At 44.4% G+C, this 26,410-nt stretch overlaps 1 protein-coding gene across 3 annotated transcripts in view; it reads right to left on the minus strand.

The window, feature by feature from the left end:
• The window catches only part of WWC3 (WWC family member 3), a 183,232-nt gene that overhangs the window by 92,343 nt on the left and 64,479 nt on the right, over positions 1–26,410 (minus strand). For 2 of the 3 annotated variants that reach the window (XM_059720925.1, XM_019495020.2), the window contains exons 3-6: positions 19,839–20,042; positions 9,878–9,954; positions 9,534–9,632; positions 6,512–6,591 (exon numbers count right to left, since the gene is read on the minus strand). In XM_059720925.1, coding sequence (XP_059576908.1) covers positions 6,512–6,591; positions 9,534–9,632; positions 9,878–9,954; positions 19,839–20,042 — 460 coding nt within the window. The remainder of the gene's footprint in view (positions 1–6,511; positions 6,592–9,533; positions 9,633–9,877; positions 9,955–19,838; positions 20,043–26,410) is intronic. The other variant, XM_059720926.1, reaches the window with a different exon arrangement.

The raw sequence follows: 26,410 nt of genomic DNA on the forward strand, positions 1-26,410 counted from the left end.
AACTGGGACGGCCTCGAGGAGGGAGTGGAGGCCCGCCTGCAGCGGTGGCGCTGGCGCCTGCCCAGCCTTTCCTACCGGGGGCGCGTCCTCGTCATCAATAACCTGGCGGCGGCGACCCTGTGGCACCGCTGCGCGGTGCTGGACCCTCCGACGGAGCTACTGGAGAGACTGCAGCGGCTCCTGGTCGATTTCCTGTGGGACGGATGACACTGGCTCCCACGAGCTGCCCTCTACCTGCCCACCGGCGAGGGGGGCCAGGGCCTGATCGATCTGGCCAGCAGGGTGGCCGCCTATCGGCTGCAGGCCCTCCAGCGGCTCCTATACACCGAAGGCCACCTCCCGTGGCGACAGCTGGCGTGCCGATTCCTGCGGCGAGTGGGGGGCCTCGGCCTTGACCAGGAGCTGTTTCAACTGGACCTCACCTTCCTGAACGGGGCGGTCCTTCCCCCGTTCTACCGCAGCATGGTGCGGGCCTGGCGGGCGGCCTTCCATCTCTGTCCCCAGGCCAGGCACCTGCGGTTCCCGCAACTCCTTCGAGAGCCCTTGGTCCACAACCCGGCCCTGCACCGTGTTGTGCCGAGCCTGGCCTCCGCCAGCCTCACGGCAGCTCTCGTCGAGGCACACTCCACCCGCCTGGAGCACCTCCTGGACCCCGCTCGGGCGGACTGGCTGTCACCCGAGGCCCTGGCTGCCCGGCTGGCGATGCGCTCCGTCTGCACCGCGGGGCGGCTTCTGCGGGCCGTTAGGGACGCCCTCCCGACGGAGGCAGCAAGCGCCCTGGAAGCCCATCTCCAGACTCGTCGGCCCTTCCCCGCCGCGGACGCCGCAGAAGACGCCTTCCCACCGCTACCCGTCATCCCAGCAGTACCTGGCGAGCTGGCCGAGCGGCCCAACACGCTGCTCAGGCTCCCGGTGCCCCCCAGCAGCAACACGGGCTGCCCTTTTGGCACCCTGCCCCGCAAGGGCCTCTACATGTGGGTGGTGCGCACCCGGCACGCCCAGGTGCTGGCCGGCCGCCCTGACACCGTGTGGCGGCGGCACCTGGCGCGGCCCAGGACCCCGGTGTGGTGCACGCTGTATAAGGTGCCCATCGCCAAGAAGACCGGCGACCTGCAGTGGCGGCTCGTGCACGGCATCCTGGCCACCGCCACCTTTGTGCGTCACCTGGACCCAGCGGCCTTGGCGGCCTGCCCCTTCTGCCCAGGGGTGCTGGACGAGGACCTTTTCCACGCGTTACTCGACTGCCCCCGGCTGCAGCCTCTCTTTGCCGCCCTGGGCGCACTGCTTCGGGTGCTGGGCCGGGACTTCTCCAAAGACGCCTATGTCCACTCCTTTCCGTACCGGGCGGCCAAGCGGGCCACGGTCAGCCTGGCCAACTTCCTGCTGGGCCAGGCCAAGATGGCCACCCTGAAGAGCCGGCGAAACCAGCTCACCGGCACCGGGATGGTCGACGCCCTGCAGCTCTTCCGCCTGCTGGTGCGGGCCCGCCTCTCGCTCGAATTTGAGCACGCTGTCCTCCAGCGGACGGTGCCCGCCTTTGAGGAGCGCTGGGCCCTCAAGGGGGTGCTGTGCCGGGTCGAGGCGGGACGCCTGATCCTCGTACTGTGATGCCACCGGCTGCTCAAGCCGCAGAGACGCGTCAAGCGGGCCGAGGCCCTGGACTTTTGCTCGTGCGGGTCAACCCTTGAGGCCTCCATGGGTGTCCCTGCTGGCAGAACTGTAAATACTGTAAATAGTCCTTATGTGCGTTGTGTTGGTTGTTTTTTTTTGTCTAGAGTGTAAGGGCAGGCCTTGTAGGCCATGAGCCCAGTCCTTGTCCATGAGGTCCAGAGCTTTGGGCGTACTTGTACATGCTCTTTACTGGCTCCGAGTCATCACCCTCCCGGGAATAAAGGTCTCTTAAAAGTCAAAAAGTCTTTCTTTCTTTCTGTTTTTCTTTCTTTCACCTTCAAGGAACGCTGGGCCCTCGAGGGGGCGTTCTGCCGAGTCGAGGCGGGGCGCCTGCTTCTCGCCCTGTAACACCCCCAGCTGCTCAAGCTGTGGACACGCGTCCAGCGGGCCGAGGCCTTGGACTTTGCCTCACGCGGGTCGAGCCCTGAGGCTCCCCATGGGTGTCCCCACTTGCGGAAATGTAAATATGTAAATAGACCTTTGGCTCGCTATGGTTTTTAGTCTAGAGTGTACGGGCAGGCCTTGCAGGCCGTGAGCCCAGGACCATGTCCGTGAGGCCCAGGTGTTCGGGCGAACCTGTACATACTGTTTACTGGCCCCGATTTGTCACCCTCCCTGGAATAAATGCCTCTTAAAAGTCTGTCTGTCTGTCTTTCAAGAACTGGGAGCTGGGGCTGGGCGGGACAGCTATCAAACGTGTCTGGGACAGTGGGCGGGGGATGGGAGCTTGTGAGAGAGCCCCCCATGCAGCGCAGGGCAGTGAGGGGCAGTGGGAATCGCCTTCCTACCTGGCAGCAGTAGGTGAATGAAGGGATTTTTTTTTTTTTTTTTTTTAAAGAACTGGAAGCTGGGGCTGGGGGAGCAGGCAGGAGATGGGGCCTGGTGGAGGTCCCCCCCCCCCCGTCTTCCAGCCCCCTACTTACCAGCACAGAGTCCAGGTCCAGCTCCCTGAGGCGGCAAGCGGGGACTGCCCGAATCTCTTAAGCTCTCCAAATCTTTTTTTGAATCGATTCAGAGAGCTTTGAATCAATGCAGACCTTTCTATTTGTCTCCTGATTCAATTTGGATTTGGAGATTTGGGCCGAACCTCCTCTGTATCGAATCAGCACCCTAAGATTCACAGTGCAGTGACATGGTGTGTGTGTGTGTGTGTGTGTGTGTGTGTGTGTGTGTGTGTGTATGTGTAAAAAGCAGGACAGAGTGAGCATAGTATCACAATGTCATCAACAATGAGAAGTCACAGAAAGAATACTTGTGTTTGAACACAGTGCCTACAAGAAGCGCTGGTTGATCAGATCAGATTCCCAAAGTATCAGTTCTTAGTAGAAAATGAACTATCACCTTAGCACCCCAAAGTGAGCAATTTAATATGGTTTAATATCACAAACATTAACACTAAGATTCATAATTTTATCTCTCTGAAAGTCATATAAACTATGTAGTTTTAAGGTATATTTAGAGTTGCCTTTAAGCCCCCCCTTTTTTAATCTTGGCTTTTTCCTATATAGTGACTAGCCCATCAGAAAAAAAACCAAAACAACTGAATCATTGAACCTAGTGATCGACGGGAAGCTGGGTGACAGCGACCACGAGCTGATCACCTTCACCATCCGCCGAAAAGCTGGCAAGTCAGTCAGCAACACGGAAGTCCTTGACTTCAGGAAAGCCGACTTTGACAAGCTCAGGAGGCTTGTCGGTGAGGCCCTAAGGGACCATGACAACAGGGAGAGGGGAGTTCAAGAACAGTGGTTGCTCCTCAAGGGAGCAATCTTCAATGCACAAACTAAGTCTATTCCATCTCAGAGGAAAGGCAGCAAGAGGGCACAGCAGCCCCCCTGGCTCTCCAGGGACCTAGCAGACCTCCTGAGGCTAAAAAGAAAGGCCTACAAAGGATGGAGGATGGGAATCACCTCCAAGGAGGATTATTCTGCACTGATCCGGTCCTGTAGGGAGCAGACCAGGAAAACCAAGGCTGCAACTGAACTCCAACTACTTTGAGCATCAAGGACAATAAAAAGTCCTTTTTCAGATATGTGGGGAGCCGGAGGAAAAGCAGGGTCAACATTGGACCCCTGCTGAACCAGATGGGGCAACTGACAACTGACGCCCAGGAAAAAGCCAACCTACTGAATAGGTACTTTGCGTCGGTCTTTCATTAGTCCCATGGGACGCCCATGCCCGCTACGGGACAGGGAAGTCCGGATGAGGGTGATCCCCTGCCCTCCATTAATGCTGACTTCGTGAAGGAACACCTTGAGAAGCTGGATACCTTCAAGTCAGCCGGCCCTGACAATCTTCACCCCAGGGTACTCAAGGAGCTGGCGAGCATCATAGCCCAGCCTCTAGCGCGGATCTTTGAAAACACTTGGCGCTCTGGTGTAGTGCCCGAAGACTGGAAGAAGGCCAATGTGGTGCCTATCTTCAAGAAAGGGAGGAAAGTGGATCCGGCTAACTATAGGCACATTAGCCTGACTTCTATCCAGGGGAAGATCTTAGAAAAGTTTATTAAAGAGGCCATCCTTAATGGACTGGCCGACGCCAACATCTTAAGGGATAGCCAGTACGGGTTTGTTGCAGGTAGGTCTTGCTTGACCGATCTCATTTCCTTCTACAATCAGGTGACCTATCACCTGGACAAGGGAAAAGAGATTGATGTCATATAACTTGACTTCAAAAAAGCCTTCGATCTGGTGTCCCATGATCGTCTCTTGGTGAAACTGGCCAATTGTCGCCTTGGGTCCTCCACAATCCACTGGCTGGAAAATTGGCTCCAGGGTCGGACCTAGAGGGTAGTAATTGATTGAAGTCACTCATCATGGTGTCCTGTGACCAGTGGGGTCCCCCAAGGCTCTGTCCTTGGACCCATACTGTTCAACATCTTCATTAATGATGTGGACACTGGAGTCAGAAGCGGACTGGCCAAGTTCGCCGATGACACCAAACTTTGGGGCAAAGCATCCACACCAGAAGACAGGCAGGTGATCCAGGCTGACCTGGACAGGCTCAGCAAGTGGGCGGATGAGAATCTGATGGTGTTCAACGCCGATAAATGCAAGGTCCTCCACCTTGGGAAGAAAAACCTGCAGCATCCTTATCGGCTCGGCAGTGCTATGTTGGCTAGCACTATGAAAGAAAGAGACTTGGGGGCCATCATTGACCACAAGATGAACATGAGCCTGCAGTGCAATGCTGCGGCTAGTAAAGCGACCAAAACGCTGGCTTGCATCTATAGATGCTTCTCAAGCAAATCCCGGGATGTCATTCTCCCCTTGTACTCAGCCTTGGTGAGGCCGCAGCTGGAGTACTGCATCCAGTTTTGGGCTCCAGAATTCAAAAAGGATGTGGAGAAGCTTGAGAGAGTCCAGAGAAGAGCCACGCGCATGATCAGAGGTCAGGGAAGCAGACCCTACGATGACAGGCTGAGAGCCCTGGGGCTCTTTAGCCTGGAAAAGCGCAGGCTCAGGGGTGATCTGATGGCCACCTATAAATTTATCAGGGGTGACCACCAGTATCTGGGGGAACGTTTGTTCACCAGAGCGTCCCAAGGGATGACGACTAGGTCGAACTGTCATAAACTACTACAAGACCGTTTCAGGCTGGACATAAGGAAGAATTTCTTTACTGTCCGAGCCCCCAAGGTCTGGAACAGCCAGCCACCGGAGGTGGTACAAGCGCCTACATTGAACACCTTCAAGAGCAAACTGGATGCTTATCTTGCTGGGATCCTATGACCCCAGCTGACTTCCTGCCCTTTGGGCAGGGGACTGGACTCGATGATCTTCCGAGGTCCCTTCCAGCCCTAATGTCTATGAAATCTATGAATGGATCCTTAAATTAGAATCCCATTGTTCTCCTTTTAAACTAACCTCATTTTCATAGGAAAGAAAGGAAAGAAAAGCAGGAATTTATATTTAGTTTAAAGTTATTATTCACACAGAGAACGTTAAGTAAAAATGTAAGGTATAAATATTTGTATGTATGATGCATGCTAACTCTTGCATAACTCTTGCAGCATTGTATGATAATGCCTGTTTTGAAGCAGCCATTATTTTTCAGGGAATTAAACATTTACCTTTTACCTTCTGACTTTTCCTAATACATTACCAATTGGTCTTGAGGATGCTATATACATCTATTTGCTTCTAGGTTTAAGGATTACTCTTATATAGTTTTTTAAAATATATTTCGACTAAGAATGACTAGCTTATCTTGTCAGTGAAGTCCTCTGGCCATGCTACTCTTTTCAGTGTATGCTTTAAAGCAAAAAAACGCTAATAAGTATTTATATATTATTAGGTGTGTACTGTTTATATTCATTTTCCCCTTACTTGTATATCTGTTATTGATTATATAGTACATATTAGCAAGCAGAAGAAAGATGAAGAAAGCAAGCTTCCATTTATGTTTGGACTGCTGCACGAAAGTCAGCAATTAATAAAGAAAATTCATAAAGTTGTAATAATAGTCGGAATATTAGGGCAGAACTAAATCTACACAGACCTCTAAATGAAATTACTATAGGGTTTTTTTTAAATATTTTAGATGTTACGACTGTTCTAAACTTACTAATCTCCATACTTTGCATAATTCAAGACTACATTTTGGTTAATATGTGAGCATAAAACTTGCTCACACAATAGCTAATGGAATAATAACCTAAACTAATCTGAAACAGTCTTGAATGCATAGTTTTGTCTTATCAAGGAGAAAACACTGTAAAGCAGAATAATTCTGATTTAAAAATGTATAGCAGCAGGTTACATATTAACTAAAGTCCTGAAACATTTCCAATTCAGTAACAAGAAATTCATACAAGAGAAACAAAAACCCCTTGACTCACTCTTGCAATGTTTCCACTCCTCTCTCTTTATACTGCAATTCCTGTTTCATCTGTGCCAACTCTCGTTTTAACCTAGAAAGCTTGAAACAAAAAAAATTTAGGCAAAACTGTGTAATAGCACCTCACTAAAAAGCTATAATTGTTCTATAAAAATACAAAAACTTGAGTTACTGTGTACTGTTCAAACTAAAAAAGTGATTGCATTTAATATTTTTTTTTAATCCATGGACAAAGAAATCAAAACTATGCAGAAACATTAATAAAATCCAATCCAACATCCACACCACTAACATATTTACAAAACAGCAGTTTGCTTGTATAATCTATTCTAAACTATCTGCAATCACTTGTACTAACAACCAGCCAGTCCCAGTCCACAGGCAATTTCCCATGTCTTCTTGTAGTAGTAGACAAGTGCCCATAGACCTCCCAGGCTATACTTGAAGTATTTTACAAGAAACCAGCTCAAGCAGCTGGAAAGGGGAAGAGGTTCAATTTTATGGATTTTTCACGTGGGAAGAATATTAATGTCTCTAGGAAGAACATTTAACTATTGTCGCATTTTTTATTTGTATTATAAAACTCACACAAAGGCAAAGTGAAACTTGCCTAAATGGTCATTAGCATCATAGTACAACAAGCAGCTACTTATTATAGTGCTCCAAAGATTCAGGTACATGCCTGGGGAGATAAACTAGCAGTTTTCACTACCTTAATTGTCATTCTTTAATCTGTGTTCATTTTAATACATATACAAGAAAGACACGGTATGTTGAGGATAGGTGTGGTTTTGCATACCTATTTTAAAAATTTAGTTTGAAAAGTAGGTTTGGGAAAGACACTGTACTACAATGGTTACTATGCTGCCACAGGAAAAGAGTCTAAAAATAAACACTACTATATTCATTCAAATATGAGATGCACTTAAAACAAAGATTAAAACAAAAATATTTCCTCCAGAAATAACCTATCCTAAATGGCAATAGAATAAAAAAGTAAAACTCTCACATGAACTACAGATGTTTCTGTATTCAGGGATTTATTTTTCCTAAATTGTATTTTAAATTCAAAGCTGTTTTATGTGAAAAAAACCAAAGTAAATAAACAGGATTTAGGGTGCCATATACAACTTATCAGGACACTGATACAATTTCTATGTAAATCAGTAGATGACAAAATGATTAACATGACTTCTCCCTCATCCTTCATCAAACACAGTGAAAAATCACTGTATCATCAAACCTCATCAGATAATAAATAGCTAACATTTGGCTTGTCTTATTTTTATGAGTAACCATATGGCTAATATCTTATCCATAAATGCTCTTAGTGTTCAGTATGTTGTATTCTTTATATTAATTCAACATGCAAAAGGTCACCTAACACATGTGTGTGGACAGTGAGTCAAAGCCCCCAACCCATGCCCCAGACCAGGGACTCTGGTCTGGGAAGAGGGTGAAGAGATTGTTCTCCCACTCTTCTCCCATCACCAGGAGCAGAGTGAAAGAGCAGCTGCTCCTTGTTTGTCCCCCAACCTTAGTCTGGGAAATGGGCAGAGGGCTTTGACTCACTGCTCCATTCCCCTCCTGGACCAGACTAGGAGTGTTTTTTTCTTGCAAGAGACTTTCTCCAGTCCCTCCCTTGAAGATTGACACCTGCAAGAGCTTTCTTCCGGAGGGTACATGCTTCCCCTAAAAGAAACTGAGTGAACACAAGTGTGCTTCTGTAGAGGTGACTCTAGCTGAGGAGCAGGCAGAGGGTTTTGGCCCGCTGCTCCATCCCTTCCAGGAAATTTCCCAGAAATTTTCACCACTAGAAATGAATGCCTGTTCAAGGCCACTGTCACTTTGCTAATGAATTAGAAGAGACAATGAGGCATAATCTATACATAAATGGAAAACCCTCTTTAAACAAACTGAGTCAATTTATATGAGACAAATCAAACTCAATTTTCTTGTTGGATTCTTTTTTTTTTGCACATTAACTCAACTACATACTGTTTTGTAAACACATGCAGATAGATTAAATACCTTTGATGGGTGGTGAATAGGATTTATTTACAGAAACACTTAAGTGGAAAGTTGATCAGTATTTGATAAAAACAAAAACAGGTCCACCACCCATAAGGGATATGTATTTTATTTATTTCATGTGTTGAACATCTAGCATGCTAAGCTCCCCTTTATGCATTAATAAAAGAAACACTCAATTCAGAAAGATTTTGGGGAACTTTAAGTTATACACTATATTTTGTAATTGCTGGAATCTACTGCACAGTTAAACATGTAGATTTCTCCTGTTTTCTATTAAGAGTGTAATGGATTTTAGAAAGCCACCTATAATGTATCTCTGCCACTTCCATCTACTTTAGAAAAGACAGCATCCTAAAGTGTGCTTCTGCTCTGAAAAATGACATATAAAAATGGCACCTTATGACAGAAGGACGTTCTCTGTTTGTACTTAGAATTATATATTATTACTGTGAGGTGCTTTTGCTTTTATTCCTTTATAAAACAGCTCTGGTCCAGTGAGATAAAATTCATCCTGGCTTGTGCTCCCACTGAATGAGTAACCATATGGCTAATGACGTTCCAAATACAAACGACAGCCTCGGTTACACCCCTAGGAGCCTAATGAACATAACTGTAAAATAAAATGACAATTGGTTTGCATAAGTGTTAAATGGAAATACTATTTGGACTGCAAAATATTTACTCCTGGTGACAAAACTGAGACAAAGATTTTTTTTTCAAAATTCAAGTTGTACAGGGTGTCATTCATATCAGAAAATTCTATATGCTTGTAAAATGACCTAGTTTGCTTTGCAAGTCACTGTGACATAGTAAATATTACATTTTTTTTATTAAACTGCTTAGAATAGCAACATTTTAAAAGTATTCATTTTAGAAAGCATGCCCACACAACTTAGCTTAACATTAATAAAATAAGCAGAGGCATAACTAACCAGGATTGTGCCCTGCGCAGCAGGCTGGGGAGCTGGGGGAAGAAGCAGGAGTCTTACCTGTCCTGGGGACTTAAAAGTCCTCAGCTGGTGCTGGTGCTGCTCATCCTGGTTGTTGCTGATAGAGCTGCAGCATGGTATCCCAGCACCCAGCTGCCGCTGAAACAGTAGCAGCACAGGGCTGCAGTTATTGCTAGAATGATGGCAGGGTGGGGAGACGAGGGTGGGACGGGGAGAGGCACCATTCTGGTACCCCAGTGTTGACACCTGAGGCAGGTGCCCTCCTCACCTACCACAAATTACATTACTGAAAAAAAATTAAGTTTGTATGCACACATATCATTATATATCCATATTCCCTGCTCCTTTAACTTTGTAATGCTATAGAAAAAAAGATTACTTACTCTGTCACGACGGCTTGCTATTTCTGCTTTAATCTGATATGGATCATACTTGGTATTAGTTGAAAATCCAGAAAATGCTAAAGAGATTGAAAACAATGGTACAATAAAGCATTCATTCTTCAGTGCATTAAGTAAAAGTATATGCACATAGTATGCCACTGCAGACTGACCAATTCAATACATTTCTAAAACTCTATGGTCCTGTTCATATCATGTAACCACACGCTCAGAAGTCAAGCATATGCTTAAATGTTTATTATATCCAGACAATAAATAAATAAAAGTAAAAAAAAAAAGGTGGCCTTCAAATCATTTCAGGTTCCCAAGACAATTCTCTCAATCTAAGAGGAAACAAATTTATTTGCAAACAGATTCCAAACTGCTCTCTTTAAGCAGGAGTGGGAGGAAATATAATCACTTGGTTAAAAAAAAGTGCGTGCAGCAATTGTTTTGAACAAAATGCTAATGCCTGCACCCAAATTATTTATTTTCTACAGCAAAAAAGTTGAAAGAGTATGTTCAATGATTTTTTCATTTATTTTTCTTTACTGTAAATACCTTTATAACAATGTAACAAATTTAATCTCTCCAAATCGAATCGGAATGCTCTGAATCGATTCGGAGAGATTTGGACATAGACACAGCTTTAAATGTTTTTTCTACATACCTCAAGGTACCAGGCAGCTCGTGAACACTGAGATGATGGGGCGGATGGAGCGTCCCACAGGAACATGAGAAGGTCCGCACTGCACTCGGCAACAGACCCAGAAATGGACCAGAAGCACTTCCGGGTCTGTCGGGGAACATGTGGAGGTCCCCCTGCACCCCCTCCCAGCTTGGCTACTGATGCCTCCTGGAGCTGGGGAGGGGCGGGGGGGGGCACCCAGGGTCCCCCCACAGCCAATCACTTAGCCAGGGAGGCATGGGGGGGGGGGGGGGCAGCGCCAGCGTGCTCAGCAGCGGACCCAGAAGTGGACTGGAAGTACTTCCGGTGCACTTTTAGTTTAGCTGCCAAGCACGCAGGGGGCCCCCCTCCACACTCCCGTGAGATGCTCCATTCGTCTCACCATTGCAGTGTTCATGAGCTGCACCTGGTACTTCGAGGTATGTAGAAAAAACATTTAAAACTGTCTGTGGCCGAATCACTGATTCTCTAACTCAGCATTGAATCTTCAGATTTGGATTCAGCTAAATCAAATCGGGACAGTGATCCGAATTAACTAATCAAATCACTGTCCCTGTTTTGGGCCGAATCTGAATCAAATACGGCCCATTTCATACACCCCTAATGATCCTAGGATAACACACTTTATTTACCACCGCTTTTGACCCACATTTCACAAATAACTATAACAGCCAAAAATGACTTAACTGTTGGGTGACTAACACAATAAATATAAAAACTGTATCACTGGTTAAAGTTTGGGCCACTTAATTAAATAAGAATCAATCTGGTACCAAATGGGTATAAAACATAAAAACACAGCATCATACATTTCAGAAACCTTGAAGAATTATTTTTTTAATCAAAAAAATCAATTGGTTTCAGTATTAATCATCACAAACTGATTATACCTGACCTGGTAGCATCTCAATACATGCAATGACATGACACTCTGCAGTTCAAAATTTTCCTTCCTCTCAGTTACAACTTCTAAATGGAAGGGAGGGAATTTAATCATAGGTTTTCATTAGAGTTTCTATCTAAAGACACCTCTCTGTTATCTTAGAGGCCTTGACTGGGTTAACTAAGGCACTGAACCATTTCATATGCCAACATGTTCTTTATAGTAAACATGCAAGTTTTCAAGTCACCCTATAATATATTTCAACTGGTAAATTATCTTTGGTCCAGATAAAATTGTTTACTTTCTATACTGAACTGTGTACTGATTAAAATTACACTTGTTAACTCTTCTTCCAAGGCAAGGCTACACTTATTGATGCACATAACTGTAAAAAATGTTAAGTGTATGCAAAGTTGACTTTTAAGTGCTTTGACACTGTTGGATGAAATTAACTGTTAATAACCATCAGTTAATGAAATTATCAGGAAAAAGCTTAATCATGCAAATGGAAAGTTAGCTCCAAAAGCATGAATAGTGTGGGGGAGGTATGACATACACAGAGCTGGTTTAGGAATGGGTCAGAATAGATAGTCACAGTGCAGTGTCTCCAGGATAAGTCAAGAAGCATCTAGGAGAGTAAGAGCGTGGACAGATGTAACAGAACATCCTAAATCCACTTTAAACACCTCAAGTCTAGACGTGCAAGGCCACTTAAAAACAATTAAAGCTTCCTGGAACATTTTAAATGGGAATGGGAAAATCAAGTGTGGTTTTGAACCAGTCCTCCATGAACCAGAAAAATGTTACATGATAACAGAGCATTTCATGCCTAGTGTCTGCTCAGTCTTCCAGGCACCCCAAACTGCACTTCACTTCATCCCCCCCCAAACAAGGGGCAAGGGGCTGTGCTGGAATGCAGCCAGGACTCTGCAACCTACCTAGTACAGAAGCAGAAAACCTCTGTGTCAGTTTTACTTCCCTCTTAGAGACCCTGGATATGGGTCTCAGACACATCTCGGGCAGACAATAGTGGGAATGAAAGGGTTGCCAGATGCTGGGTATGTATTTGGGCCCCTGCTCATGGTTCACTGGAGGATGGGTACTTTGGGGTACCGCAAAAACTCTCCATCTTTTCCAACCGTGCTTGGAAAGCTACCTTCTCAATTTCAGATTCCTGCTACAGACCCTGGGCACTTCAGCCCCCAGACCTCCACATACCACAAGCAGGGGCAAAATACATCTGCCTTCCCCCACAGCTTTTGGCTACCCCTCAACTCTCACCACCACAAACAAGCTTGGGACCCAACAACTCAAGGGTCTGCAGTTGGAAGGTGAAATAAACAAAATAGCTTTTTAGGGCAGATGTTGAAAAGCCCTAAAGTTATTTGGTAGGGGGGTCAGAGCACCCATGCCCCCCTCCCACCTCCCAACACCATAAGCATCAGGGTCACACAGCATTCCAAGAACCTGGAAATCCCCTACCTCAAGTGAGCCTACAACTTTGCAACACAGGGTATATTTATTCAAGGCACTGAAACTGACAACAAAACAGAGTTTGGGGGGGGGGGGGGATGCTGGGGCCCTCCAGAGCATGTAGCACCTCCCCAGCTCTACATGCAGAGGGAAGTCTGCCCCCGCCCCCAACCTGGCAACCCCTCCACTCACACCCCCTACCCAATAGAGCCTGGGACCCACAGCACAAACCCTGTGCAGGAAAGTGACATTGACAAAATGCATTCCAATGCAAGTCTTGCAAAAAGCAAAACAGTGGAGATCTTGAAGAGCCTGAGGAGAACCCAAACCCCTGGGCAACACATACAGGGAGTCACAGCCCCCCACAGCAATCAGCAACCTGTCCATGCCTTCCACATACCCATCTCCCCACCTCAAATGAGCCTGGGACTTGCGGCTGCAGGGGCCAAAGCAGAAAGGTGAAATTGACAAACTAGCTTTCAGGACAGGTAAGGAGAAGCCACAGAGTTCATGGAGGCCCTCAGAGTCTGCAGCCCCCTGGGAACCAGGAACAGGGCATCAGAGTGCCACCCCTGTCCCCCCACAAGCACCTGGTAGCCCTTCCACCCTCCACCACACTCCTGGCCTAAATGAGCCTGGGACCCACCAAGTTGGGCCCATTATCTGTGTTGGGGTCAAAGCTATTCACCCAAGACACACCTGTGTACCCCCAGTCAACCACAAAGTGTTCTTTATTCAATTCAGTCTTTTTAACTCAATGGTTTGAGACGAGGAAGCAAAAAATTTCAACTGCGGGTGGCATCCAACCAATCTAGGTCTTCCTCCCCATTTAGGGAAATCCTCAGGAAACTGTAGCACTGCATCCTGGAAGGCACAATGGTATGAGTACTCTACCTCCCCTGGTGGCATTTTGACAGCTGTGCAATCTCCAAAAGGTGAGGATTCGACTCAGAACCTTAGCCGTGTACTTGTGGACACTTCTGCCCAGGGGAAATTGTGAACTGGCTCCAAATCAGTGACATTCTTGGAACACTTCAATTGCTATATCTGTCTACACCCCAAGAGTCCAAGACGTTGGACTGGAGAAGGCCAGCTCTGATTTACTGGTTGTATGGCTTGAAGAGTCATGACCTCATTCCACCTTGTTGTTAAAGTTGCAGCCTGCTGCTTCAAAACCCATCCCTTATTTTTATTCATCCATATATCATGATCAAAAGGGAAAAAAAAGAGATTACTAAAAACCATGCACTAATTTGCCAGAAAAACCCATGCAACTGCTATCAATATGTGGACTGAAATTCTCTAATTCCAGATCTCTTAAGCTTTTTCATAGCACTGATCACAACTTAAAAGTGAGAATGTTCCATGGATACCTCCCATCCAACCCACAAGCATGTGGACCATGTCTCCTCCCACAGAAAACAAGTATTTTAGGAACTTTTAGCTGTCTTTTAATGAAACCTGACTGATAGAAACAAGGAGAATTACATGAACACCAGGGATTCAGGTTTTCTGCTTACCATAGAAAATTGGGACGCACACACACACACACACACACACACACACACACACACACGTAGATTTTCCTTTTTAATTGAGAAATACAGAGATTTTTCATTTTTAATGGAGAAGCATGGATTGCTCATTTTAATGTAGAAACATAGATTTTTCCATTTTTGCAAAGAGCTCTCTGTAGGTTGGCAGAGTTGCAACTTGCAAGGGGCTGGGGGGAGTGGGAGGAGGGAGCTCAGGCAGGGGTGCCATGAGCATGTGTGCACATATACACGCACATGGCCACCAGGCAGCCTGGAGAGCAGCTGCCACAGGTAAGTTGGGGTGGGGGGAGGGGGGGAGGGAAATTGAGGCTCCCATAAGGAAAGAGAGAGGAAGAGAGTTGGGTAAGGCTGGGGTCAGGGCTGCCACTCAGACGGGCAGTGCATGGGGCTTGGAGCCTGGGCCAGAATGCACAGCCACAGGACACCAGTGGGGAGCAGGATGGGACTGCGGGCAGCTCATCCAGGAGGGTGGGGAGGGAGGGCTAGCTCCCAGCTGCTGCACGCATTCCCAGGTGGTGCAGGGGAGGCAGGGCAGGGGCACATACCCCCAAAGCTGTGTGTGGGGAGGGTGTGGGGGTGGACAGCCCACTGCGCACTCAGGTTCTGTGCCCTGATGCCCTCACCACCAGGTAAGACCTAGTGCAGCAAGCCAGAGCGAAGTGAGGCAGAGAATCTCCTTGCCACCACTGGGAGCCCTGCACTGCCCTGACAAAGCCCCACCTGCCTGCCCAGCAGTAGCGGGAGTGGCAGTGTGGAATTGTGCCCCTCACTGCTGCCAGGTGGGCAGGGGCACCTCACCAGGGCAGCATGGGGCTCGCAGCAGCAAGAAGCTTCCCCACCCAGCCCCACTTTGGCCTGCTGCACTGGGTCTTGCCCACTGGGTTGTGGTGGCCCCAGGGGGAGGGCAGCAGGGCAGGGAGCCCAAGTCCACAGAAGAGACCCACACCCACCCAGCTCATGGGCTCCACTCTTGTGGTTCTGCCCATGGTGAAGGGAGAGCCAGGATCTGCGTTCTGGTCTCCCATAGCAGCCACCACCTCACATGGGCAGCAGCCAGGGTTTGGGCACTGCTGCAGGGGGCAGGAGGCCCTGGACCCAGGTCCCTGGCCCCACAGCCCTGGCAACTGGGGGCCCACTCAGGCAGGACTGGGGGTGGGGGGCTGTGGTTGTGAAGTGAGGGGTACCAGCAGGGCTGGGGGGCTGTGGCTTCAGAGTGAGGGGCCTGGACCCGTGTCCTGATGAACAGGACAGCTCCAATTTTCCACGATTAAAAAAACTCAAAATCAAATACCAAAATTTATAGGTATTTAGAATTTATTTTGTGTTTGTCTGGTAGGCTTCCAAACTGCTTAAAAATTATCAATATAACAATAAAACATTGTGTTCAATTGATCCATGATTTCATTTTAATCATGGATTCTAGGGTTTTTAGTCAGAGAATTTGTGATTATCAGAGAATTTGCTCTTTTAAAACAGAGAAAACCAGGATCCCAGATGATCAACCAGGCCTCTTCATTTTTCAGAACTGCTTGATCCAATCCAAACCCAAAGTGTTAGAACTATTTACTAACCCTGAACACATTAATACTGGTACATATTTTTATAAGGCTTAGTGGATAAATTAAAGATTTATTAAAATAGTTTTCAAATATTTTGCTGGGTTATTGAGTTTTAAACTATATTAGGAGGAAATAAAATAGTAAATCCAGAAACTATTTCACCACTGCTCCAATAATCTCAGAGCAAAGTCTGAATTGTTATTTGTATTCTACTCTGTTGCTAGTATTAAGTTTGTATTTTTTTAAAGAAATGGATGGGGCTATTGTAGCTTATCTATACCGACAAAATAAAAACAGAACCTTTTCTCCGCATATATGTAACAAAAATTTTTGTGTAAAATGACTTGCTATAGCTCCACAAAATTAATTTTCAATAACTCCATAAGACTTAAGAAAATTGTGGGGAAAAAAATTTAATAGCCTGATGTTCCTGTTTTAAACTAACTTAAAATGGTATTTTCTCTCATCTCAATTTTGAAGTGATGTTAGCAACCAATGTCACACCACAAAAGATAAGTTTAGTTTTTGTGTACACTAGTGTTTGCAATTGCAGTGACTATGGTTGCCAGAATTTAAGTGAGAAGAAATATGGTAATCTAACTGCTGTAATTTCAATGTCTAGTATTGTACAAAAAAAAAAAGACTTACAGGACCAAAAACACTAAGTTCCTATCTTCTGAACAACATACAGATTTTTTTTTATAGTGCTGGTGGCTTGCAATAATGGATTTTGCCACTGGCGTCTTGGACCAATAGAGAGGTTTTTGGCATAGATTCTAAGAGTACATGTGGTGGACTCCTGACATCTCCTGGGTAATTTCAATCTTACTCAGATAAAAGTGCCACAAAACATAAGGGAGGAATTAGGGGAGACTGATCAGATATGATTATGGGCTAGGTCTTCTACTCCTGACATTAAGAATCCTGGATCCAGGATAATTTAAAGACTTCCATTTGAGGGGATGGGACTATCACTAACAAGTACTAACAAGTACTATCCCTAACAAAATTGGCATAGTCCTAAACCCATGTATCCAGAGAAAATAGGGGGAGTATGCATTGCAGAAATTATCAGCATCTGCATGAGCTTTGTCTCCTCTATTATCCAGATGCATATGCAACCTCAGATATGGGGGTGTTGGTTATTTCTATCATTTCTTTCTCTGTTTCTATTATTTCTTTCAATTTCTGTCTGAAATTGAATCACAATTTTTTGGGACATCAGAGTTTTTCAACACAGAAACATATGATATAATGAATGTAGCAACATAAATGTAAACATAATATTGAGTAGAGGAAAAAAAGCTGGAAAGAAAAAAAAATCTTTTTCTTTAATAAATGTGCCAGCAGCATCTATTTTAAATACAAATAAATACATTTGTTTGAATGTTTCCTCAGTACATATATTCCTTGTATTTTTAAATAAAATAACTATTTGCTGTTTTCTTTGTTAACTATTTTAATTTCTTCCTAGCATATAGTTTTTGAATACTTTTTACACTGTATGGCCTTAGGTTTTTTTTGTGGTTTTTTTTTTTTAAATAAAGCCTTTTTCATAGCTGTTGTGCAGGGAACTGTAATATGTTCTTTCTGCTATTAGTTTCCACAGCTACTTTAAAAGTGCTTTACTGAATTTAACAATTAGCTAATAAGCAAAACTGAGTTCCTTCATGTATCGTAATCGTAAGAAATCTCTTGAGTTGTCTAGTCTTTCTCTTATACAGGTTAGTAGTAGCAGGTTTCTACAGAATCCTTATTATCTGAATGAGACTGAAATTACCCAGGAGACTGTCAGGAGTCCACCATGTGTACCCAAAGGAATTCCTAATCTGTCACTATTATTGTATAAATCTATGGAACACCGACACCTTGAATAATGCATGTAATTATGGCGTGCCCCCACTACCAAAAGGTCAAACAAAAAAAAAAGATACAGAAAAGGGCGACAAGAATGATCCAGGGTATGAAGAACTAAATTCTCTCTCTGTGGCTCTGTTAATCCTTGTTGATGCTAGAGGCATTAAGCCAGCCAGCCGCTGAGGATGCAGACAGAAGTGAGAATTTTCGCCCAATCTGGCCATAGAAAGCACTTTATAGATGTGACCAAACACAAGTGCATGGCTGCAAACATCTTCAAAAATGGCCAAGCAGATGAAAATCTGACCCTTTGTTGCATGAGATATCAAAAAAAGACATTTCAAAATGCAGCAACTTCTGTAACTTGTGTCTGCAGAGCTCCCAGCCTGTTGCTGCTTTCAGAATGGGATGGGGAGAAAGGGAACAGAGGGAGTTCAGTCTGGGTTTTTTCAGCCTCCACCCCCTCCAAAAGGGTGGGGCAGGTATATTGGAGCCCCATGCCCACATGTTGGGAGGGGGGCTCCAATTCACCCACCCCACCCTTAAGCACTGGCTGGGGAGCCCCAAGAACAAGTTCCCTCTGCTGCCTCTCTCCCCTCCCATTCTGAAAACAGCAAGCACTGGGCACTGGCAAAGAGCTATGGCCACTGCTATGGGACCCTGACTGCAGACTCCCAGCAGGCAGCTAGATTCCTCTCACCACTGAAACCAACATGGAACTTCTGTTTGGTCTGGGGTAATGTTATAACTCAGAACTCTTTGCAGAAATCATTCTGAGTTACAGCGGGGAGCAGCACTTCTGTCTGCACCCTTAGATGTTATTCCACACCGTTTCTTTTTCTCCCCTGCAATATTCAGCAGGTTACTTGTCCAACCGATATACCATGAGCCAGCACCCAATCTTCCATTTTTCTTGTTATCCTTTAGCTGCTTCTCAGCTGGAATCCTGGAACTTTTTATTTAAATATCAGAAGGTATGGGAAATCTTGGGTATAATTTAGCCAAAACCTAACTATGTAGGTCATAGCACGAGAGATTTTAAAGGCCAAGGCAGATCGGTCCTGCAACATAGCTTAAAATGTACAAGGCGGCAGCACATAAAAGCAGTCCGAAAGCAGAAGTTTACAGGACATCTACAAGCAAAGGAAGTAAAATGACATGTGGATAGAGAAAAAAAAAAAACTAACAAGGACAAATTAATTAGTGGGGAAATAAAGGGAAGGAACTAATTTTAAGGTCATACTGGGGGTTTTTTGGCTATCCAAAGGTATCTTTTATTAAACTTTCGTCTCTTAAAAGAACCTGTTTGATTATTTCTAGCCTAAACAATTATTTATGTTATGAGGCTATATCTATATATATAAAAAATCAATGGTGTAGGATGTCGTAAAAGAAGTTTTTCAGTCTTCCAAGACTTAGTTTAAAGGCTGTTAGATTTGCTACCTGCTGGTATACAGTACTGTAGATTAACATAATAGGTTGATATTAGTGTCTTTTCAAGTATGAACAAACTGAAGCAAATCCATCTTATCAGGTCCAAACGTACCTTAAAATATTTGAATCAAGGAGGTATTTTTCATTAATGCAATCTAGGGCTTGCATTAGTAGTAGCAGGAGCAGAAAGTAAGACTGTCTACTCTAACTACTACACTAATACCTGCAATATTCTACACACAGATAAAAACAGCAGTATTCTGTCCTAAGAAACCACCCTGCAAAAAAGCAAGTTCAAATGAAATTGCTACTTATATCAAAGAAAAATGTCTTTGAGGGGGCTTCCCCCCACCTGTTAAGGTACAACTTCCTCTAAGAATTTAATATGAGCTTCTTCATGAGTAATTTAAATTTGTTTACATCACCAAAAAATAAAGTAATGGGGACAAGTTCTTAAATAAATTTGTGAATGCTAAATAGTGAGAAAAGTGTATTAGCAGAAGAACAAACTCACAGCTGGCATAGGAACGGTTGTCATCCTCACACATTTTATGTAGATGCTGATACTCTTCTTGAGCCAGCTCAAAACGCTGCTGTTTAATTTGGTAAATTTCTTTCTTGGCATTAAGTGCCTCCTGGGCAACAATTAAATATTCCTTTAGCATGCGTTCCTGCTCCCTTCTCCACTGCTCTCTTGGGTCCTCAATTTGTGTAAGCTCTGAGGGGAAAAAATGTGAAAAAATGCATGAGTCCTTTTATTCCACAAATCAAACTACTTTTGTGGCATCCAACTTGCATACCTGTGCTGACAGATACTAAACAAGAGAAATGTTTAGTATGAAAGCTGTAGTCTATCTGCAACCATGTAATTCACTATAAATGTCCACTGTAAGCACAAGTTTACTCTTGATTCTTTTCCTTACAGAGCTAAGATAAAACAGAACTAAGATGAAAAATAATGTTTTATCACAAAATAACCTCCCTCACAGACAACTTGTTTTAAAATGGTACCTTAAAGACAAACTCAGAAAAGCAGAGTTACATATCTCTAGTTTAAAATGACAGATATGGTAATACTCTCCACAATCAGTGCCATTCTTGTGCTGGTAATACATCTATAATAATGCCTTGTACTTGAGAAAAAAGATTGGTCAACATGATTATAAAAAGGCCTATACCCTATCTATGATATTTACTTGAATCCAAGACAAGATTTTATTTCCACATTCAAAGGGGAAAACTTTTCCTCAATTTGACTGCAAGCCAGAAGGGGGACAGCGGGTTGCTGTGGCTCAAACTCCAGCCCTGACACAGGTTCAGGGTCAGAGAGGCAGAAGCTGTCCTCCCCACCTTTGTCCACTCCATCTGGTGTCCCGGGGCTTGGTGCTGCCATGGCCACAAACACTGCTGCATGTCTGGGCCAGGGCCAGAGCTACCCTGTGCTCTGTGTTCCAGACTAAAATGGAGCCAGAGCCACACCTGCTGGGCCCAGAGGGGGCAGAAACTAGAGGTGGGGGAGGAAATGGAATAGCCCCCACCTGCTGCTGCTTTCCCCACTGTAACAGTAGGAGAGATGCATTTAAGATGACACCCCCCCCCCCCCCCCCAGTAATCAGATGAAATATTCGATGCAAAATGTAGAAGTTTTCCATGTACAGAATCTAATTATTGTGGGGGAGTCATCTTAAATTCAAAGCCATCTTGGATTCAGGTAAAATAAAGTATATTGCAAGTATCACGATACCACATACCTTAAGTGATAAAAATGTACTTATGTCATTATCTTATTTTTAGTTATAATAATTAACAGTGATAATAATCATTAACTGTCATTACCTTAAGGCAAGGGTGTCAAAGGCATAGTCCATGGGGCTGGAAATTTTGCAGTAGGGTAAACAGTGGCACTGTTGATTATCACCGCTCCCAGAAACCCAGGAACTAATGCTGCTGCTGCTCATCTCTGAGCCAAATTCTCAGCCCTGCGGGTCAGATATTTGGTGACTGGATGAGCAGCAGCTGCTGTGGCTGTGGAAACTGCTGCAATTAATACTGGTGCTGATTTCCCCACCACCAAATTTTCAGTCCTGTGGGCTAGATTAAACGGCTTCATATTCTGGATCTGGCCCAAAGACCTGCTCCACACTACTCATCTGGCCCATGACACTGGATGAGATGACACCCCTGTCTTAAAGGTATACAGCAGCTGTCATATAACTTGGGGAGACTTGGGGGGAGGTTAAACTTCAGTCACAGTAAGTTCCTGCAGGTTACATATACCACACAGTGTATTTCTATTATGGATTCCCAAATCATTAATAAACTCTCTCTTTGGGACATCTTGTAACCTGCTTCTTTGGGATATAGGGCAAGTCATTTGACAGATGTGCATAATTTTAAGTAAGGAAGATATTTTCCTTTTCTTCCCCCTTTCGAACTTTGCTTTTACTGTAAATACTATAGCAGAAGGAAAAGACAACTCTTGGTAGTACTGATAACTGTGCGGAATGACACTAAGCAAATTAGAAGTGACGATGAGGATCTTGGAAAGAGGATTAAGGAGCTTGGCGCACAAGTGGTATTCTCATCAATTCTTCCTGTGGAAGGCAAGGGTCCAGGCACAAATCATCATATACTGGAAATAAATGCATGGCTGAGGCGGTGGTGTTGACCTAAATGTTTTGGCTTCCTCGACAACAGGAAAATGACTGTTTAACTCAGTTGGCTAGAGTGTGGTGCTAATAACACCAAGGTTGCAGGTTTGATTCCCAGTTGGACTAGATGATCTTATGAGGTCCCTTCCAGCTTTACTCCTCTATGAAATGATCTTAGGATCCACCTGACAACAGCATCATTAGATGGAGTCTGGCCAACCTAGTAAGGAGGGCTTTAAACTAAGTTCCAGAGGGAATGGTGATCAAAACCCTCCAGCAACAGAGCACACAGTCCTGAGGGGAAAAGACTCAAAATAGCAATTCAACTCTGGAAAAGGGCCAGAGAGCTACAGAACTGCAACAACTGGCACAAGAACGAAGTGAGAAGGTCAAAACACAAAATATATCCAATGCATATATACAAATGCAAGAAGTAAGGGAAATAAACAAGATGAACTGGAAGCTTGCAGAAAGGAGAAAAGATTGAACAAGCAGTCAACATGGATTTATGAAAAACCAGCGGTGCCAAACAAACCTGATATCCTTCTTTAACCAACTAATTACTTGGGTAGACAAAGGGAGGAGCACCATGGATATAACGTATCTGGCCTTCAGCAAGGTTTCTGACAAGGTCCTGCATGACCTTCTCATAAACAAACTGGAGAAACATGGGTTAGATAAAAATACTACAAGGTGGATAGATAACTGGCTCAATAGTCGCAAGAAAAGGGTAACGATTAACAGGTCTGTAGCAAGCTGCACATAGTCGAAGCAGCAGCCCAGTTGCAGGCAGTGTTGGCTGAGACACTGTAGCATTCCCTGGCCTGGTTAGTGTTTTACTTAGGTTAAGTGAAGTGCATAAGGTGGCACATGCCCGGAGTGAGGTGAATGCAAAAGGTTCAGGTCCGGTTGAACTCCTGAACCCTGATTACCTCATTACCCACTTTCCAGAGCTGAACATGCTCAGATGAAAGGAAAGTTCTGGGTTGACTGGGCAAGCAGAATGGATTTGATTTAAATTAAATCAATTTAAAATCACTGGACAGGAAGCCTCAACTTAATCACTATTTTCTACAAAAAGTATATTCTCATTGTTTGATATAGCCTTCATTAAAATAGTCCCAAACAGGGTCTCTTTTACAGCCTGGCAAACCTACTGCCATGATAGGTTTTCCCTTCTACCATTCCATTCCCTCACTGGATCTCAAATCAGTGGAGAGGCTATTTTCGGAAACTTTTCCCTTAAGACTTCTGGAATAATCTGCTCAAAATGTTTCTCTTCTGTTTTTACTGCCCCTCCCTGCCTGCATTTATCTCCAGACTCCTTCTCCTTGCCCAGATCTACTCCACCCCCAACAATCCTCTATTCATTTAACTTCTTGAAACTTTGCGCTGTTAGAAAGAGGTAAGGGCTTCGCTCTGTGTACACAAACTTGCATTGAGACAATAGCGCTGATGAGCAGGAACAGGTTATATGAATATATTGTCTGAAATAGTATATAATTAGAAGTTATAATCCCTATTCCATAATGATCTTTGTGCTCTAACATATCTTAAATTAAAATTATCTTTACATAGGTTTTTTTTTTTAAAGCATCTTAACAAAAATATAAAAACTATGCTTAAGTAAAAAAAATCTGATTTAAATAAAAAAAAATTGATTTTTTTTAATTCATTTTTTTAAAATAATGTTTTCTCCACCCTTTTGGGCAGTGACTTGATTGGTTGAGTGCCATGTGCATGATAGTGACATGTGAAAAGGGCTAATAACATGTGCACAAGCTTTTGATTGGCTGTTTTGTTGATTGACAGATGTCAGTGAATTGTCCGCATAAAAAGGACAGATTGCTCTCTGCCTGCTGCGAACTGTATTGTGGATGTCAATGTGTTCCTTGACTCGAGTGGGATTCCAGCCTGAAGTTGCGGTTGTTCCCTATAGACTAAATAGAATGGTGAGAGGTGCGCACCTCGAATGTCATAGCTGGAGAGCTCGGGGCAGCCAATACCTGGTGGGATCCAGTGTATGCATGTGCCTTACAAGTCTAAGAAGCAAAGGGTAGAGAATCATTAGGCAATTGGTCTAGTATGTGTGGAGTGAGGATACAGGGCACCGACATCTCTTCTGTTTGGTGTTCGTGTGAGTGGTGCTGCCTGCATCTGCTGCTGAAGCAGTGTGAGAGAACCCATCATTGCTCTCTAGCACCACCTGTGTAGGGTAACTAGGGATAGTGTTGATAGTATATTATTAGTAATTGCACATAGTTGTAATGATCATTGATTACTGTGTTGTTATTTAATACATTTTTGTTGTTACTGATACCCCTACCCAGTTGTTTGTCATTAATTATCAGGGGGGAGAGAGAGAGAGAGGCTGCAGCACCAAGACAGAGCACTCTCTCTAGGTCCAGGAAAGAACCGCAGAGTGCAAGTTAACTCTTTACTTTATTTGGCTGGTTGCTGATTGGTGAATCATGTTGTGTCCTGAGGCACAAGTTTGCCCAGGAAATAAAGAACTGACAACCCACTACAAGGTTCATGTCAGAATGGCAGGAGGTTTCAAGTGGCAAGCCACAGGGCCTGTTCTGGACCCCCTGCTGTTCAACGTGTTTCCTAACAATTTGAGTACTGACACAGAAAGCTTCCTGAGCAAGTTTGCAGATGATGAGAAAGGAAATATTGCAAACACACTGGAGAATACAAATGCAGAAGGCGATCAACAGATTGGGTAGTTGACTACAGCTAACAGGATGAAGCTCATCAGATAAATGCAAAGTGCTACACCTTGGGAAGAATAATCAAAAACACAATTACAAAATGGGTGACCCCTGGCTGGTTGGCAGCACTAAGGAAAAGAACTTAGGTGCCTTGGTAGATCACAGACTCAACAAGAGTCTCCATTATGATGTAGCCAGGATGCAGCAATAGAAGCAGTAGGTACAAGACATAGGAAGTGATAATGCCTCTATTTGGCCCTAGTTAGGCCTCGGCTGGAGTACTGTGCGCAATTCTGGGTAACACATTTTTAAAAGGCTATGGAGAAATTACAGAAGGTCCAGAGGCAGGCAACAAAGATGATCAAGGGCTTGGAAGGCAAGTCACATGGGGAGAGGCTTACAGACTTAGGCATGTTCAGCTTGAGCAACAGGTGCTTATGAAGGGACATGATAGCAGTCTTCAAGTACCTGAAGGGCTGCCATAAAGTGGGAAAGCACCTTTTCTCTCTTGCTGCAGAGAGCAGGACACACACCAATGGCTTAAAAGTTGCAGCAAAGTAAGTTTATATTGGATAGCCAGAAAAACTTCTTCACTGTTAGAACAGCAAGACAGTGGAACACACTGCCTAGGGCAGGTGGGAACTCTCCATCACTGGAGGTGTTCCAGAAGAGATTGTACAGCCACTGGAGTCAGGGATGATCTAGGCGTAGTTATGCTTATGTTCTACTATGAATATCTCCCATGCTTCTGGGCTTTACTGGTTGTCCCTAACCACCCCCCACCCCCCTTCTTTGCTATGTGGCAGAGTGTTTTTAAGCGTTCCCAGAGGCACTGAGCATTAGCTACAGCTAAGGTTGGGGACTTTGACCAGGGTGTGCCAATGTTCCTGCTGGGACGAAAGTTGGAGGTTCCTGGCTAAGGGGTCTTGCCCCTCTGCTCAGGGTCAGACTAATCACCACATTTGGGGTCAGGAAGGAATTTTACCCTGTGGTCAGATTGGTATAGACTGTGGGGGGTTTTGCTTTCCACTATAGCAGGGTGCATAGCCCTCTACCCGGGATCGCTCAAGCATGTACTGACATTTCACAGAAGCAGGACATTGGCTGCCACAGTTCCCTGCTTTATCTGTGGCAGATTAGCGTGTTAGGCCTATGCTGTGTCAGGGTTGACAGCAGTCTTATGAGGAGTTTAAGTTATAGTTTATATGGGATGGGTTGAATATAACTGATCCCTCCTCAGGCCTCTAGGGGTCCCTTTCAACCCTAATTTCTCTATGCCTATGATTTTAATGACAGTAACCAGGAAATTAAAAACTAGATTCCTCCTCTAACTAATCTTAACAATTACCACAAAGAAAACAGAAGCTGTATCATTTAAGAAGGACTTGAAATATAATTTAAAAAACTAGAAGATATCCATGAATTAAAAAAGAATGAAAATATTTAAGATGGCACAGAATTCACATCACAATAAATTATTCTTCCTAGAGTTCATCATAGAGAACAGATCCCAAGAGGAGGCTCTAGATTAAGAAGGTGCTTCACCAGCTGCCAGATGCTTAGAAAAGGCTTTGTCAGCATATAGCATCTTTCAGACAGAAAAGCTTATTCTTTGTACAATACTGACACTCTTCTATGAATTGTGAAAGTTAAGGCTACTTTTGCCTGGCATAAGTATATGGAGAATAGACTACAGTACTTACCATACAGAAACTGAAAAG

The sequence above is a fragment of the Alligator mississippiensis genome, chromosome 1 (assembly GCF_030867095.1).
Source record: "Alligator mississippiensis isolate rAllMis1 chromosome 1, rAllMis1, whole genome shotgun sequence".
Classification (NCBI taxonomy): domain Eukaryota; kingdom Metazoa; phylum Chordata; order Crocodylia; family Alligatoridae; genus Alligator; species Alligator mississippiensis.